This window comes from Rousettus aegyptiacus, unplaced genomic scaffold (assembly GCF_014176215.1).
Source record: "Rousettus aegyptiacus isolate mRouAeg1 unplaced genomic scaffold, mRouAeg1.p scaffold_m13_p_2, whole genome shotgun sequence".
Classification (NCBI taxonomy): domain Eukaryota; kingdom Metazoa; phylum Chordata; class Mammalia; order Chiroptera; family Pteropodidae; genus Rousettus; species Rousettus aegyptiacus.
In genome coordinates, this window is record NW_023416295.1 from 45563201 (window position 1) to 45581948 (window position 18748).

General features: G+C 40.4%; 1 protein-coding gene across 1 annotated transcript; it reads right to left on the reverse strand.

The window, feature by feature from the left end:
- Window positions 1-1524: 1524 nt before the first annotated feature.
- LOC107504999 lies at window positions 1525-3716 on the reverse strand. Its single transcript, XM_016134737.2, has 3 exons — window positions 3383-3716; window positions 2506-2561; window positions 1525-2399 (listed from the first exon to the last, which is right to left on the reverse strand). The coding sequence occupies exons 1-3, from the start codon at window positions 3556-3558 to the stop codon at window positions 1903-1905; spliced, it is 729 nt and encodes a 242-aa protein (XP_015990223.2). The 5' UTR covers window positions 3559-3716; the 3' UTR covers window positions 1525-1902.
- Window positions 3717-18748: the final 15032 nt, after the last annotated feature.

Below are 18748 nucleotides of genomic sequence, written 5' to 3' on the forward strand. Positions count from 1 at the left end.
ATATAATTTACTTGCTGATTTTCCACCTAAGTTCTGTGTTCTTATTTAAGACACCTGAATTTTGGCTACTTCGTATTCTATTCTTTGCAGCTCTTTGTAAAAGAAATTCCATGTCCTAATCTAAAGGCCTGGACTCAGTCAGCATCTCTAGGCTTTGACCGTGGTGAAAGCTCAGGCCCTTAGAAAATGGCTGTTGGCGCAGATTTGTTGCCCGTGTATGAGGCCCTGAGTAATTTTTATGAGCAAAACGTCCACCACTGGGAAACCCTGCATTTATTTAGGGGCTCTGAAGAACCCTCCAGCCCAGTCTAGGGTATCTGTTTACCAAACATTTTAAATGTTACCCCTCCTCCCCACTAATAATGTAATTTAGGGGAAATTCCTTTTAGAAAATAATGCACCACCGATAACAATTTCATTGTCTTGTGATAGGATTTTTTTGGTTGGTGGGCTCTTTTGGGGGAAGGTGGTTAAAAGGCACAATATACTACATTGTAATTTTGGAAGAAATGGGCAAATGTAAAGAAATGCTAATTTTGGTTAAATAAACTAGGCAGCAGCTCCCTCTTGTGCTGAAAAGTAAGTACTGCGGCCACTGAATTCAAGTGTGGAAAACATCCCTTAAATAAAACTTGTTTTAACTAAGAGTTTTTCTCAAATGCTGTAAGTCTAAGAAAAACATAGTGCTTCATAATTCTTTATTTTAACTGATACATCCACTGCCATTAATATTCACTTAATTATTGATCACTTACTGGGTACCTGTCACTAGAGACACCAAGGTGATCACTGCTGCCCCCAATCGCTCACATGGTCTGGTCCACCTAGGTACCACTTTCCCCTTCCTGGTCCCCTGTCAACTGTGACCACGCTCCTCAGCCCCAAAGCGAGTTATCTTATGCCTCTCTCCATCTTCTTCCCTTATCAGCCAGTAATTTTCTTGTCTTATCGCCTGAGTGGATTGTAACCTCTTTGAAAACAGAACCTATGTCTGATCTACTTTTAATTTTCCCACAGTCCCTCATGCTGCATGTGTCTAATTAGTATCCAAATGAATATTCGTTCAATTTAATTTAATTCAACCAAAACAGAAAGTAACAGAGCTCCACAGCTAATTAAAAACAGTTTCTTATAAAGAACTGTATTTCAGCTACTTTGTACATGTAACACCTAAAAATAGAATACGTAGCCATTGTTTTAATGCCACCAAAGTGCATGTTGAATTTTTCTCATCAATTTCTGTAGTACAATAAGGCCACCAATGGAAGAGAAGATTTATTTTATTCTAGACTCTGTGGTGTCAGAAAGAATTTGCTTCATCACCTTCTTGTCTGTTATGACGGGACACCAGATTACAGAGGTATTCCCTGTAGGCGCCATGTCAGGTACCGGAAAATGAATGCCCACTCTGGCCGAGCCACCTGGGGTGGCCAAGGTTCTAAATCAGTGCTTCTCAGACTTTGAGATTTCACATAAAATATTTTTTAAAAATATTTTCTCAGAGACTGACATGAGGTTGCCAATATCTTATTTTGCTAACTGCAGTTTTTTACATCATCATTTATTATGACCTTCGCTTTACGAAAAACAAATTTTAAAAGTAGGAAGGTCGTAATCTCAGAATAAAGAAGTTTCTTCGATTGAGTACATTTAACTCTAGCTCTAGACCACACACTTGGATCAAGAAATTGGAGAAAGGAAAGTGGGGAATGTACATGAAGGCACACACCTGACATCTTCTGCCCACCTTTTCCTCTGCTGGATTCAAGAGTTCCTTTTCATTTGATAATTCCCTCACTCAGGTTTGCTTTGTCATATGTGAGAATGATAAAAAATCATGCCCCCAGAACAGAAGCTAGAATGGAAACCAACCAGTGCCAAAACCCACAGGAGGGAAAGGTGTCAGGGGTGTACCCTCATGTCCGCCCTCCACTTTCTCCAATTTCTTGGTCCAAGTGTGCGGTTTGGTTGGTCGGGCAGTAGGAGAGTTTGCGGGGCGGCCCTGTATGGGCTAGGGGAAGGGTGGGGAGAAATGCAGGAACTGACCCCACTTACTGAAAGAGGCATTTCGCTCTTTTGACCACCAGTATAACAGCAGAGTAAGCTTGTCTCTTGCTTTGCTTTTATGAAAGGCTTTCCAATAGCCTGTTCTGCCTGATTGTCTTCACAGGAGCGAGCCGCCTGATCCCTGGAAGGGGCTGAGATTGACTTTCTCTCCCTCACTCCAGGGCTCAGAATAGAAAGCGGAAAGGCTCTCAGTTGTGCCTTCGGGGCACCGAAAATGCCACTCCTCACCTGGACCCCTGGCGTTCCAAGTTCCAATCCCATCTTCATTTTCACCTCCCCTCTCCGCCAAGGGGACCATGCTGTCCTTAATCTCTTCAGTAAACCTCCAGGCCCTGAAAAGGTCCAAGCGTGTCTTCATTTGTTCCTGAGCAGATCTTTTAGTCACCTTTCCCTCTGGCTTCTCAGGGCCCTCCGTCCCCTTCTGCCACCCTGCCTCACCGTCATCTGGTTCCTCTTCCCCTTCTCCTAAGGTCAGCTCCAAAATAACCCTGTGACTATCAGGGAGAAAAAATTCCATGTAACAGTTTGTTTCTCAGAGGCAATCCCTTTTGTGACATTAGTTCCAACGGAGTTTTCCCTTTATAATTTAACTTGCTGTGACCTAACACTCTTAAACAAGAATTGCCAGGTATAGTACATCCAGTTAAATTAAATTTCAGATAAATAAGTACATCCTATGCAATATATCAGACAATCTTTCTCTGCCAAATACGTCAACCCTGTGTTAAGCAGACATAACAATAAAAATGACACTGTCACTCACAGAGCCCCTAGCATGTGCCCTTTAACTAGGGAGCCCATATGTGCCACTTAGGGACGCCGTGGCCATGCTGGAGGTCCAGGTGTCCCATCCATGCCCCCGGGCACCCCACTTTGGGAACTTACAACGCATCTTTCATTTTAATTTTAATTTCCATGACAACCCTATGCAGGAGGTTTTATTGTCTTCATTTTGCAGACAAGGCAATCGATTTTCAGGAGAAATAATTAATGAACGTAACGTCACACTGCAAGCAAGGGAGTGGCAGGGTAGGATTCTGGTGCAGGTCTGGCTGACTCGAAGCCCTGCTCGGCACCGATGCTGGCCCTCTTAGGAGGGAGGCTGTGGAGCCAGTGCAAACAGAAGCCCCGACTTCCACAGGGGCTCCCCCCTTGGATAGTCATGGTCCCTTCCTCTGGACTCAGAATCAAAACTGTGCTCAAGATTTTTCTCTGAGCAATGAGATTCCCTCATCCCCTAATCTTGCTGAAATAGATGAAACCTCTCTGCTAACCTCAAGGAAAGAACCCAATGGGGTTTGGGGAGACTTCATACCTTACAAGGATATGCTTCTCGTGGTGACACCGCAGTCGCCAAGAGGAACTGTGAGAATAGGTTGTTAGAGGCAACAACGAGATAGAAATGACAGTTGTCCTTCCTGCAGTCCCAACAGCACAGTTTGGCAGGCCCAGGACAGACAGAGGACAGGGAAGGGCTTTCCCTTGGGTCATCGTGTTTGTAACTACGGTATTCTTCTATCCGTTCTTTATCCACACAGTATACCTGGAATACGCACTCATTACTAGCCATCCCGCAAACTTGCCGGTGAGCTAGAAAGTGGGGCTTAGGGTCTAATGGGGACCCTACCCTCATGGGGCTCAGGGTCTAGTAGGGAAACAGGTAAGTCACCCGGGGAGGAGTCAGGCCAGTTTACTGACCTGGCCACACCTGCCTTCTCTCCCTTCTTTGCCTGTAAGGGTTTAGGTCTTGTCCCCCCTGGTACCTGAGTTCTAGCCCCAGGAGTCCCTGCTCCTCCTGGCCGGGCAACAAGAGGCATCGAGCTCCTGTGGGACAGGCGGACACTTGAGCCTGTTATGGGTGGGCAATTTTCCAGTAAGCCAGTATTAAATATTTACTTCTGATTCTGTTAACCAGGGTGTGGTAATCTGATCAAGGAGATGCTGTTAACCGGGGTAATCTGATCAAGGATATGCTAACGGCCAACTGTTAACCAGGGTGTGGTGATCTGCTCAGGGATGTGCTGGTGGCTATATAAACTGCCTCTTCTGGGAGCTCGGGGCTGATCTCTTCTAATCCTGCATGGTAGAGAGTCAGTTGCCAGCCAACTAATAAAGGCTCACAATTCATCTCGATTAGCTCCATGGGTTTTAGATTTGATCGCACCACAACAGAGCCCACAGTGTGGGCTCTAATCAGTACATTCCCAGAAGGTAAAGCTAAACATGCCTTGAATACTAGCCTCAGCCTGAACCTTTGAATTTCACTCAATGCTTCAGCATCCCCAAGAGCTAGGCACAGTCATTGTTCCAATTTTAACAGACAGGAAACTGAGTCTTAGAACAGTTAGGCGATTGTCAAGGTAGCTCAGGCAGGTAGGGGAGCTGGGATGTGAACCTGGCATTCAGGTTCTTGCTGAACCGCGGCCCCACGGGTAAGGCTCTGTGGGGGCTACAGCGGCCCCAAGCCTGGGGCTGGAGAGCAGAGACAAGCAGGCCCAGGAGAGCACACACCACGTGCAGGCGGCACCCCACGCACTTAGCACGCATGTCATCTAAGCACAGCCAGGACCCTCTGAGGTAGGGTTCTGCAGGTGACGAAAGCACAGGGAGCGTAAGGAACTCGCCCAAAGGGACACAATGAGTAAGTGGTAGACGGTCCGCACTTCCTTACCTATAACGTGCATGCCAGTCACATGGGGATCCAGTCACACAGGTTCTGACTTGGTAGGCCTGGGGTTGGGCCCTCATCTGCATTGCTAGAAAGCGCCCATGAGATGCCAAAGCTGCTGGTTCATAGTCACTTTCTGGGTAGCAAGGCTTTACGCTACCTGCCTCTTGGTGGTTTAACCTCCTTTTCATCCTCCACTAAGCTTTTCCAAATGGGTCACAGCGTCAGCAGTAATCACTTTAGCTAATTTTATTGAGCGCTTACTCTATATCGGACCTTGTATTACGAGCTCCCCATGAATTATCTCATCGATTAGATGAAGTTGGAGACAATCAGTGTCCTCATTTTACACATGAGGAAACTGAGGCTCAGAGAATTTAAAGGACTTGCTCAAGGTCACAAAGCCAGCCCGTGGCAATGTGCTTGTGAAGGAGGAAGTGGGAGCTTCGCTAACTCATTTTCCCTGTGGACGACATCAAGGTTCAGTGCTTTAAAGCAAGGCCTGGAATCCATCTGGTTCTCATAATACAAAGCTCATGCCGTTTCCATCTCCCCCTCTCTAACCACGAGCAAAGGATTTCAGTAAGAGATTTCTTCCTTCCGAAAGATCTGAAGGCGTCCTTAACCAATCTATCATCATCCCCCAGGGACTGGGACTAACTTTCCTAGCTCAGCTGTCTCCCTTTACAGTCTGTTGTGCTGGTTAGAGTCCCCGGAGGCCTGCAGCATCTCAGCCAAGTAATCAGAAGCCTCTAGAGCTCCTGGAAAGGCCCCTCTGCAGACGAAGAGTGCATCTTCCCAGTTACCTTATCACTAATTCAATCAGCAGCACTGGTGCCAGGTGCGTCAAGCCCAAGACCTGGTGTGAACTTTAAATGACTAAGCAAAACTCCACAGGCACAGTTGTTTTCCTGTCTTCCACCCCTCCTGCCTCAGCTCCCCTTCCCTCTCCTCTCAGGTATTGTGCCCCTCCCTTCCTTATTGCACACACATCTTTTTTCTCAAACTTGCTTTCCAGAAAGGATCCCTTGCACTCTAAACTGATGACTGGTAATATGTAAACAACTGTATCGATTGAGCCAGGTGCTGGAATGGGAATGGAGAACTCAGGGATTCAAAAGATTTTACCCCTTGGGAGGTAACCGATACAGGAAGAATTTCAGCCGAAAGTTAACTTCTCAGATGTGAGCACATCAAGGGCTTACACTATGGCAGCGCAGAGGCCTTATCAGAGCACATGCTATGAAGGGCGAATTCCGAAGACAGGGTCAGAGGCAACCAGAGGAAAGGCATTCCAAGCAGAAGACACAGCATAAGCAGAGCACAGAGGCATGAAACAGCTCAGATGTGCGGGAGCAGCTCTATACTTTGGGGCATAAAATGTAAAAGCAAGGCATGGCCAAAGATGAGACGGGGAATAAAATCATGGCAATGTCAAGGGAGTTCCCAAATGCCGCCTCAAGGGCTTGCACGTGCTCCTCCCGTGTTTCTCAAATCATGCCTCAGGGGCTGTTTGGGAAGGTCAAACTCGGACAGAGATCCCAGCTCCGACCCTGCAGCCCTCATGCCCTTCCCTCAGCGCAGCTCTGCCTGGTCCGCTTTACATATTTGGTGCTCTGCATAATATTGTGTAAAAAAAGAGTCCTGTTGTCAAGGGCCAGAGGTCGTTCGCCCTCCTACACCGACTTCTAAGGGATTCACTGAGCCTTAGGTCGGTAGTTTACTTTCTTCATAGGAAAGCATTTTTATCGATGCTGTGCACATTCTAGAGAGCCCCAAATATTTTGAATGTGCACAGCATCGATAAAAATGTTTGAGGATGTACCCCCCAATAGATCGGTAATTCATTTACTTACAGATTATAACGTTATGCATTAATCCATTATAACATATTACTGTGGTAATCCATAATGCAGTAATACATTATACACAAAAATATAAAGCAAATGAGTTAAAGATAAACAATATTTTAAAGTGTTTTATTTATTAATAGTACAAAAAATGTTTGCTCTCACTTAAAAAATGCAATGAAAGTATTCTTTTCAAGAGGGCTATAATAGATATGCTCCATTAAAAATTATTTTTTAATTAGCACACTGCTAACCACCATTTATCATCACTTTTTAAATCTAAAACACTTGCCTTTTTAAAAGAGAATTATATGTATTTAAAGTTATAAAAAATTTTAAGATTAGTAACATCTTTATATTAACACAGATAATTAATCTTTGCAAATTACAGATTTTCATAGCCAATCCCATCTCATAGATTGTTTGTTAATCTTATGTTGCAATTTTAATACGTTTTATATTTTAATATGTATTTTACCTTTGTAATTTTAAAAATCTGATTACAGAAGGTTAAGTTCATCACTCTTCTGGGTTTGTGACACATTATCATTCTTCACAATATTCTTGGGATAGTTTAACAAGTGCCCTTGTCACCATTTAAAGGGGTGTCTTTCAGATCAATCATATTTAACAGCACCCTCATAAAGCATTTTAAAAAATATAAATTTGTCACAAGAAACATATTAAATACATTCAGCCTTCCTTGCCCCCGTCCAGCGTCCTCCCCTTCGGCATGGAAACAACTGTCCGAACACGTCCGGACTCCCACAGGGGCTTCCTGTGGACGTAGAGACTAGGAAGGGAAAGGCCCACCCTCAGTCCTGGTTTTACCCCATGTCCTGGTTATGGTATTAAGGTTCCACTCCTCGAGCTGCACTGCCTGTTTCACTGAAGTGAGGTGCCCAGACCCTTATAATGGGAGAACGGTATTTGAAAAGGCTGTGCCTTTGGAAGCCTCTAAGGCCTTTGAAGATACCTGTGCTGGCACCTGACCTATGAAGCAAAGTTGAATCATCAGAGTCATCAGACTTTGCGAGCAGAACACACACCTTTTGTGTCGTTAAAGCTATTCCCCAGATAACTGAGACCTACAGCCCACATTTGCTTCCTGAGACGCTAACTCCAGACCTGCCTGCCAGCTGTGAGTGTAACTCCCTGTACCTCCCTCACTGGCTCAGACGGAAGCCCCTGCAGAGGCACGATAAACTGCTCTAGAACTGCACTCCCCACCGCCAACTCTCTCTGACCCCTATACGGGAAACTCAGGATTTACTGCCTTTCAGTTCCTCTTTCATGTAAAGGACCACGGTGTCATGTCCCCAGGAAAGAAGGATCCCGTTACTGAATAGCTGTGCCTGCCCATCCCGGATATTTCCCATTCGCCCCTTTAGTCCTTGTTGGGAGAGGGAGAGGGGCGCTGACCTGTATTACAAGCAGCAGGTGGGTTTCCTTGTTCTTTGGCTCCTGACTGGGCCCACACGATGGGTGACATTGGCGGAAGAGGAGTAAAGTCAGGGCATTTATTCCTTTAGTCTCGCCCCGTTTGGCACCATTGTCCTTTCGAAGGTCACAAATCCTGCCAGCAACTCCTCACCTAGAACTGATGCTCCCCTCTCCGGGTTCTGGCTCTTACCACCACCCCTCCCCGCCACCCCACCAGGCTTGGGGTAGGGACGGCTCCTTGCTGTTTTAGCCCTGGAGAAGGCCACCAATCCCTCGTTCCTTTTCCTAAACATTTTTGTAAACAATTCCTTTATTAAGCTTTCCTGTATTACCTCACTTGAGAAGATTTGTTTCCTGTTGGGAACTGCCTGGTATATTGTCCAAATAGCAGCTTTGGTGTAAATGTCATTCTTTGGTTCTTGATGTGATACTGAGTCAAACAGGAAAATAGGTGTGATGATAACAACAACAACGACAACAACGACAACCATAATGAACTTTCCTTGAATGCTTACTAAGAGTCAAACACCATGCATATTATTTTACATGTCTTAACTCACTGTAACACCACAACACTTTCACGACGAGTGTGGTAGCGGCCTCAAAATGACCCCAACGGCCCCAGCCTGCTGATAGTCACACCTTGTGTGATACCCTCACCAGAACTGTGCACTGGATTTAGTGACTTGCTTCTGATGACTGGGATACAGCAGGGAGGTGGGATGTCACTTTCAAGATTAGGTCTCAAAAATACTGCGGCTTCCATTTTGGGTGCTGCCTCCTGCTCATTTACTCGGAGGGAAGGTGGTCGCCATGTTGTGGACTATCCTGTGGAGACGCCCTTGCAGCAATGATGCCTCCAGCCACAGTGAGAACCTGAGGAATGCCAACAGCCATGGGAGTTAACTCAAAAGGAAATTTCCTCCAGCCAAGCCTTGAGATGGCTGCAGTCCTGGCTTGCATCAGGACTGCAGCTTTGTGACAGACGCTGAGCTGAAAACACCCAGCTAGGCTAACCCATTCCTAACCCATAGACATTGTGAGATAATAATTTTGTGCGTTTTAAGTTACTAAGTTTTGGGGAAATTTGTTACACAGCAACTAATAACTAATACAAAGAGGTGTCATTATTATCATCATCATTTTAGAGATATGGAAACTAAGGCTTAGCCACTTTCCCTAAGTTATGCAGTTAGGAAATCAAAGACTCAAGACTGGTAGCCAGGTAACCTGAGAGTCCATGCACTTAACCATTACACTATGGCCTCCTGATGAAACAGTTTATGAAGGGAATTTAATTGTTTGTAAGAATTAGCTATTTCCATTTTTGTATACTGTCATTGGAAATATAAATTAGCTCTCTCATTTTGGAGAGCAATTTGGCAGTCTCTCTCAAAAGGTGCGAACCCTTTCACCCTGTAATTCCACTTCTAGAATACTAACCTACGGAAGCACATAGGTGCATGGGCATTTAAGAACATAAATGTTTATTGTGCATTTTAAAAAGGCAAAAAACTGGAAATAACATAAATGGCCACTAACAGAGGATTAATTTGAATTATAACAGATCATACAGTGAAGACTATTTAGCTATGAAATAAATGAGATAGATTTAAATTTAGGGAAATGGAAAGATAAACGTTGCTATGGTAGGTAGGATTATAAACTGGCCCCCTAGATTTTCACCCCTGAGGTACACACATGTTCTCTGAGTCGTTCAGTCACGGACTGATATAGATACTGCTATGATGAGATTTGTAAATGTTGTTAAGGTCCAGATCAGTTGAGTTGAAGATAGATTATCCTCAATGGACATAATAGAATCGACTGTGCCCTTAAAAGGGACTAAGCTTTTCCTGACAAAAGATACTGTAAGTGTGAGAGGGATTCATCATGAAGGATATATTCTCCATTGCTGGCTTTGAAGACAGAGGAGGCCACGTGGCAAGGGCTGCAGTGGCTTCCGGGAGCTTATGAACACTTGAATTGTTTAGAATAAGAACATATTCTTAGTAAAGGAAGAAGATGATGAAAATGTAAGATATTTAAGAAGTTTGCTACCCCAGATTAAGGTTTAAATTTCACCATATTCCACTTTTACTGTCTTAAGGGTTTTTTTGGAGGAAGGTGTAGCGCAAATAAGTAAAATATTCACTTCTCAATAGTTCAGTCCCTTCGGTTCTGGATACTTGTAAATCTATTAAATATGTGCTGACCAACCACTGGGGGCAAAGCAGCTGGCCAGACTCCTTCCCCCACACACACATCGTGGCTCTCTGCCCCGCACCCTGGCTGAGCATGGTACGGTGCTCTTGTCCCACATAGCATTCTGTTTCCTTCCTGCATTAATTCATGAGACAGAACCCAAATCGCTCAAGCCAGGATAGAGCCTTTAACCAGATCTACCTGAACCCCAATACTTCTCAATAAAGATAAACGTAGTGTTTCCTTCTTTTGCTATTTGGCACCAAGGAATCTGGATGCTAGTCAATTCAGGTCATTCACACCAGCAGAAGCTCAGAGGTGGAACGGACGCAGGAAGTAAAGTCAAGAGGCAGTATGCATAGTAGTTACAGCAAGGGTATCAGTGTTAAAACAATCTGGATTCTGAAGTTCACAAACTGAGTGACCTTGGGCAGGTTACCTAAGCTCTTCAAGTTAGTTTCCTCATCTGTAAAATGAGGACACAGATCTATTCCACAAAGTTTTTGTGAGAATTAAATAAGACACTATATGTAAAAGGGCCTAGCTTGGTGCTTAGCATTCATTCATCAAGTGGTAATGAGTACTAAGAACGTGCCAGGTGCTGGAAATACGGTGGGGAACCAGGCAGGCAGATCCTTTTGCATTCCCCTCCCCACAAACTGGGTCTACTGTCTATGGGAGAAGACAGGCATTTAACAACCAATTCAATTAACAAGTAGTCTGTTATAGGAGGAGAAGTTCTAAGGCACCATAGGGCTAGTTTAGAGGTCAGGATGAGCCCCAAAATGGTAGCTATGAAACAGTAAGCAAATATGTATTTACTAACATTGTGCTCTGATAAATACATCTCAATTTTGCTAGTCTCAATGTCTTTCTATCTCCCTCCCTACTCTAGCTTTGCCAAGATAATTATAATATTTCTAGCCTTTGTCTTCAATTAGCATTCAAGAAGCCATTTGTCTTGTTCACTCATTCATGTTAAAGTGTACATGACTGCAAAGATTTAACATAATACCTTCACCTGCTACTAACTTCATTCAATATCTTAATCTTAAGGTATGATGTGGCATCACCCAAGGGAAGAAGGTATCTTCTATAGAATTTAAGGCTCTGATTTTTTTTTATTAAAAAAATTTCTAAACTTTTTTCAGCTTGAAATTATTTAACTTACAATTAAGTTGCAAAAATAGTGAAAAAAGTTTCGATGTACTATCTTACATAAACATAGTTCTTCATTGAAACTAGATAATTACTACTGATAAAATCCTATTCAGATTTTGTCTTTATTGGATGGAAGTGTTGGGTCTGAAGAGGAAGAGCCAGGGTCATTCTGGACAACTGATGACTGGCTTTATAAGTGATTTAAAACAGTGGACAATTCAGAACACCATTTATTTTTGGCTTCCAATGATGAAACAATGGGAGGGGAATGTATTTTACCTTCCTAATTTTCTTTTATCTATACTAATATAAAAAATTTACATGAATTTTTGAAAGACATAAATTCAAGACAGTTCTTATCTTAACAAATATTTAATCAATTTCTTAAACAGTGTCAGGAGCTCTGGGAATTAAAGATTAGTTAAGATTCCTGCTCTACTTGTATGCCACTACACTGCTCATATTTAGAGAGATTATCACTACAGATTTGCTCCTTACGACAATCCTAGCAGGTAGGAACTATTGTTATTCCTATTTGACTGAATTTTGACTAAAGCAAAAATTGAGGCTTAGAAAGCTAGCAAGGAAACCAGGTAGCTCCTGGGCTTAACTTCCATGCCACACTGTGATAAGTGCTATTGATCTATTTTCAAGTCTGGAATAATATATATACTGGTGTATAAAATCACTTGTCTTCATTTTATATAAATCATAACATACACATAGTACCATAGAAATAAATTAAAAAGAAGGGCAAATATATATATATATAACTTTTAAAAGATGGGTACACATTTAGAAACAAAAATTTGTCATTGGGAAGAGTTTACCTATGTTACTAAATTTCCTTCCCAGAAGGGTTATCGTATCTGTTAAGAGCATGCCAAGGTACAACTGTGCACTTGGGAATGATGTAGGAGCAGAGACAGCCTGAAGTCAAGGATGAGTAACTTTCTCAGCCTCTGACATCAATTCTAAAGTATACATATTCCCACCTTTTCTTTTTTTGTTCAAAGGGATCCACAGCCTAGGTATTTAAGCAATATGATTAAATGGTTATTATTCTGATTGTAACTTGTTCTTTCAAACACACACATTCTAATATCTTTGTTGTCTTGGTGAGTGTTAACTTTTCCTTGTGGCCAGGAGGTGGAAGATTTCAGAGCTGGTCAGAGCCTGATAATAACAGCTCTAGCACAACCTCAGCTTTCTCCAAATATTTGTTGTTGATGTTACTGTATTTGAGGATGTAGGCGGCTGATGAGAAATGTACCCCCATTAGTTGCAAAGTACAAACTACTCAAAGAATCCCAACCTATTTGTGGGCAGAAGTGGCATCTTTTCACAGAGTGGGCAGGAAGATAGATGCACGTAGAGACCTTGGGCCTCTGTGGTATGAAACATAATATAAACAGAACCACTTAAAAATGGAGTCAGAGTTGCCATCCCAGAGGAACTGCCTTGCTCCTTCAAACTTTGGAATGTTTAAACTGGGCAAAATAACCTTTGGACTGTGCCAAACCAACATTGTATTCCGAATAACTGTTTGCAAAGCTAATAGGAAAGCAGACATTCTGACTACCAGACTAAAAATTAAAGACATTCTCTAGAATTCGCATCACCATGTATTGCTAAAAAACAACTCAGCCTATTTGCACCTATTGAAATAAATTCTTCTCTTGACTAACTAACACCAATAAAAATGCCTTTTTTTTCCTATTCATATAATTCTCCTTCCCTTTCTCATAAAAACCCCTTGCCCTCGCCCTCTAAATCCGAAAACTATTTGGATTTTTGCCTGAATCAGTGCTTCCCAAATAGCTATTCTTCTAGATCTCAAATAAATGCTTGTTGCCTCCCACTTTGGCCTTTTTATATTTAGGTTAACATATCTGGTGTCAGAAGTGGGACCATAAAGTGGCCTCACCTTCATAAACCAGCATCCTAGGAATCAGGTACAGCCTACAGAGCCTCTTTTGCATTCACCACTTCCACGAACTTCAGCCTCCCCAACCATAAAGCCCTCTTGGGATGGGACCTTCCTCCTTTTAGATTGAGGTCAGCCCATTTATTTGGGATTGGAAGGGGTTTCCCCTATCAAGGAGGGTGATTGCCCCAGGGTAATTATCCCAGTGCTGCCATGCAGCTGCTACTATGGGTGTTTGCTACTGTATGAGAGGTTCCCCCCCACCCCCATTGGAAAATCTCCTTCACCAATGAAAAGTTTCCTAGGATTTGAGAAACTCATGACTTGCTAATACATGAGAAAAAAAAAAAATCTTATTTCAAGACGGACTTATCATAGCTCTTATGCTTGTAAAAATTGCCCTCCAGGATGAACAGCTCATATGAATTGTTCTCTGGTGGGTAAGTACTCATCTTGTAGTGTTCAGTTTTTCTTTTGTTTCCTTGCCTTTTCTTTGTCTGCTGTATTGTTGTCACAAGAAAAAGATTTAATAGGGGAGGACACAGGCATGAATCCTATAAACCTGTTGTCCTGGCCAGCCTCTACAATCTGACATGTTGCAGATCTCACCAAACCAGCTCTATATAAACAAACTTTACTGTGGGTTACATGCACATGAGGTAAAAGCTAATGCTAAGGGAGTCTTGGAAGCCAAAGGCACAAAATGGTGGGCATGGGTCAAACGTTTAAGAGTCATTTAGGGTGCCTGCCACCTCAAGCAAAGGCTCCCATGATAGGATAAGCTGGTCATGGAACAGGTTAGATTGACAGCAAAAATCTCAAGAAAAATTCTGTGCAATGAGGGAAAAAAAAGCACACACACTCTCCAACCCCATGGCACATCCATCCCTCTTAGATATTAGTCTGGCTCCAAGAAACCCAAGGTTTAGCTAAAGCCATTAAAGTGCATATAATAATAATAATAAACAACAACAGAATTTTACTTTTATCCTGAAAATTGCCTTTTGATCCCTGCTCTCCAGAAAGGGCAGGTACCAGTGTGCATCTGGCGGATGAGCTACCTGCAGCTTTTGATTAACATCTCTTTTGACTTTTTGTCCAGCCATAACAGCATTCATGGAATTTGTCTTGAACATGGGACCTTCACCCTCTAAACGTTCCCCAAAAAGTTCCTTCTTTGGAAACTTAGCAATTTATATGTATAAAAATGTTGGTCTGGGGTCTTCTGCTTTTTTAATAAAATGGGCCATTTAGCAAAAATAATTTAAAACTCTAATGGGCAGTCAGGAAAACCTTTACGTTTATCTCAAGGGCCTTCACGTTTATCTCAAGGGCCTTCACGTTTATCTCAAGGGCCTTCCTTTAAAGAAAGGATTCCAAATTTCTTGAGGACAAACTAATGCACTCCTTGACTGATATGTAGAAGTCTCTAAAAGACAAAATGACAAAAAAAAAAAATTCTCTAAAAGGATCCTTAAAGAAACTTTGGCAATCTGAGCAGAGTCTTAATTTTAATTTTAATTTAAGCACTTAAAAGCGAGAGTCTTATAAAAGGCTAATAAAAAAAAAATAAAGGTAAAAGAGGTGCCTAAAACAAGAGTTTAAGACCAACTGTTTTTTTATCCTTTCTCTCCTAGGAATAGCTACTGCCTTCTTTTGTGTTCTAAGGGCTTGGCTTGGTTTTCTGCTTGCCTTGGGACAGACAGGCTCCCAGTTTTTTCTTGCAGCTATCAGAGAGAATGACTCTGGAAGGTAATAAACTTTGCACCTTCTTGGGTCCACATAATTGTTTTATATTGTCCAAAATATTTACTATTTGTCCCGCCTGAGACCTGACAAGATAATGTAAAGAATTTAGTAACCTTATACTCAGAAATTTGGTAGTATTAAAAGTCTGATAGAATTTTTTTAAAGCCTCCTCAACAACTCACCAGGCCTTCCTGTATAGTTAATCAGGAATATAAACAGTCTACGACTGCTTATGACGGAGCAAATCAAAGGGAAAACAAATTGAGAGGAGAACTTTTAAAAGCACAAGCTCCTGAAAGGTTCTCTTTGCCTAAGCAATCCCTCAGCATCCTTAAATATTGTCAGAGACAAATACAAACATTAAAATTCTTATCTGAAACAGTAAAAGTCTTAGCCATCTAAACGATTAAACTTAATTTTTAATGAGTTATAAATTAGTGGGTTTTGCATTATTGTACCTGTCTCATGGCTGACATTTTAAAAAGAACTATCAGGTCTCTGTCTGTATGTGTGTATGTATATTTACCTCCAGAGAATATTACTAAAATTGGTTCTGTAGAGAGCTCTGTTTAATTGATTTAAAGAAACTAAGCACTTATATGAATTAAGAAATATTATAGAAATTAACTCAAATGTTTTCAGGTTCTGGGAAATATTTGGTATTAAAGCTAATTTTAAAAAGTATGTCTTTAGAGCTATTTGTATTAAATATAATGCTATTATGCTTAGGCTTACAAATATGTCAGCAAGAAATATAACTCAGTATGGTAAAATTTCCATAAGTAATCAAAACCTAATTGTTAAGAACTAATAAATTAAATAGATGTAAGTGAAATAAAAGGTTTTTTGGTGAAATTTTTTAGCAATAATTATATGTGTTATATGTACTTAAGAATAGTTTCCCAAAATCTGGTAGGTTGAAGCTTTCAAGTTTTGCTAGCTAAATTAAATGATAGAAATTTATTGAATATTTAAATCATTTCCAAATAAGATAATATACTAAAACATTAATTGCAAAGTAAGTCTAAGTTTACCAACTTTGGGCTTTCTATTACAGAGAAACTAAAAGATAAGTTTAAATTCGTTAATAAAAATGTGTTGTGCATTGTTGAGGAAGCAAATAAAATATGTTTCTAGAGGTTATGAAATGTATGTGGAGGTTTGCCAATCTATAGAATGCTAATGACTACTCAAAATTGCTTCCCTTTTAGTTTTCACTAGAAATTAAGATTTCAAGGGTTAAAAATTTTAAATAAGATGATAGAAAAATAATATGTTTTCAGTAATAGGTATAAGGTATGGAGATACATTTTTTTGAGGGAATTTAAAAGAAAATGGTTTGGCCTTATTACTGAATGGGTAAGAGAACAAGAGATCTTGAGAAAGAAAATTTTATGTGTGATCAAGCTGGATAAGATTAAATAAATTCAGTATAAGCTTTGATATTAATATTTAGTGAAACTAGACTTAATGTTTTTTGATCTGCTAAAAAGACAAAGTTTTTGTGTACTATTGATATGCACTTATTAAGAGATTATAAAGGGAAAGCAAAGATTATGTGTTTTTTTAAAAATGATTTCCTGGGTTCTTTATTATGAAGTTTTTGTTTTCTTAGGTAAATCGAGTCTTCTTAATTTTAAAGGAGCTAAATTTTGCTTACAACTGTTTAACTTTCTGTATTTGACTACAAAGTCTTTGTCATCATGGTTGGACAGATAACTAGACATTGTTTCACAGTGACCTATGATCCCATCCTATTTGACCAAGTGTTTTAAAACTTTATATATATATGAACAAACTTCCCAAAATTGAAAAACTAGAGTCTTTTCTAATCTAAAAATAACTTTGGGGTTTTTAAGAAGGATTCCTGAAACATTTCAAGGATATCTCTCTCTCTCCCTCTCTCTCTCTCTCTCTCCTTCTCTCTCTCTCTCTCTCTCTCTCTCTCTCTCTCTCTCTCTCTCTCAGAGAAATTAAATTAATTAGGCCTAATTGATATCCCAAAATTACATGAAAAGCATTGTCAAATAAGAAATAATAATTGTGTTGTATTTATATGCATCTTTATCGTTATTAAAATAAATGTTCTAAAAATTATATATAAAATTTCTAAAAATCTATAACGTCTTGATATAATGTTTTCATTTGTAATTCTAGTTGTTATCTTAAAATATTGTGTTGCAGAGCAAAGGAAATTTGTCAATTGCATTGCAGTCAGACCTTTAACCCTGTCATTTTGTCTTTGTCATTTACAGGGAGTCACTGTCTTACTCTGATGCTTTTGCAAATACGTTTCATCTTCAGAGGGATTTATGGAGAAGACTTTGGCACTTACTCTAAAATACAGGTTTCTGGTAAACTTTCAGACCATACCATTAACTGGGTTTGGATCTGCAGAACTCTAAGTGAAAACTGGATTCATAAAGCTGCTCAAAGAAAAGATCGAGATCAACAAGAATTAATAACATGGGACAGAATGAACTGATGAGGATGATTATAATTTGTGACTTTTTATCTGATACACCAATACCACTGATTCTTTTGATCTTTGTTTTCCAGATAAAGGGAAATTTTTTCCTTTATCCTACTAAAATAAACATAAACTATTTGAATATAAACTTCAGAGAAATTGTCACAATAACTCATATTTAGAAAGTCTTTTTGCCTGATGCTGTATAAGCCATTTGGAAAATTTACCTGAACAACCGATGATATCATCAGTGACATTTCAAACTTCAACCCTGACATCTACAATTCTTCTACAAATCTGCCCCATTTGGTAAACATGAGCTTTCACTTCCTCATTATAGTTTGACCTATACATTTAGCTTTATCTGCTTTTGATACCCACTTAAATAAAGGAAAGAAAGAAATTAAACACTACAATTTACAACCAGGTGATTACATATATTAGAAAAGACACTTAAGAAGGACTTTTAATGAAGCTAGACAGGACCATATTAGATACCTTTAACTATTCTGTGGGCTGCCAAATTTAAAGGTGTTGACTCTTGGACTCACGTTTCCCATTTAAAGAAAGTTCCTGCACCCAACTGGACTGCTCAACCAACAGAGGATTTGAAATTAAAAATTACTAGGAAGTGAATCAAACAGCATCTGTTGTGGACGGCTAACCCAAGATTCTGGACCAGGCTTATATACTCTAAACCTTTATTTTTCATTTTTTCTTATTTTAGTTCCTTCCTATCTCACAATTAATATGAGAGACTAAGTGCTCACTATAATAGTTATTGTTTCCTTTTTCCTCTTAATTTCTGCTTGCCAAGATAATGGGCATTACCTTTAAACCTACTTCACAGGTCAAAACATCCAACTCACTGCACACATAGTTAAGGGTTTCCAATACCTGGTGAAGTCAACCCAACTGAAGGTCAAGTTTGAAAGAATACTTTTTCCTTGGGCTGATGTTGCAGTGAATGAACACATAATTAGGTACTTATCAAAACCTTAGAAGAAATTGCTAGATATATCACCAAAGCAATAGCTGCCCAAGAAAAAAATCTTTAGATCCATGCTCAAGTTGTAGTAAACAACAGAGTTGCTCTTGACCCTATCTTAGCTGAACAAGATGGGTTTTGCTCTATTGTTAATATCTCTTTTTGCACTTGGATAAAACACCTCTAGTGAAGTTGAGATAGAACTAGATAAAATCCAGGC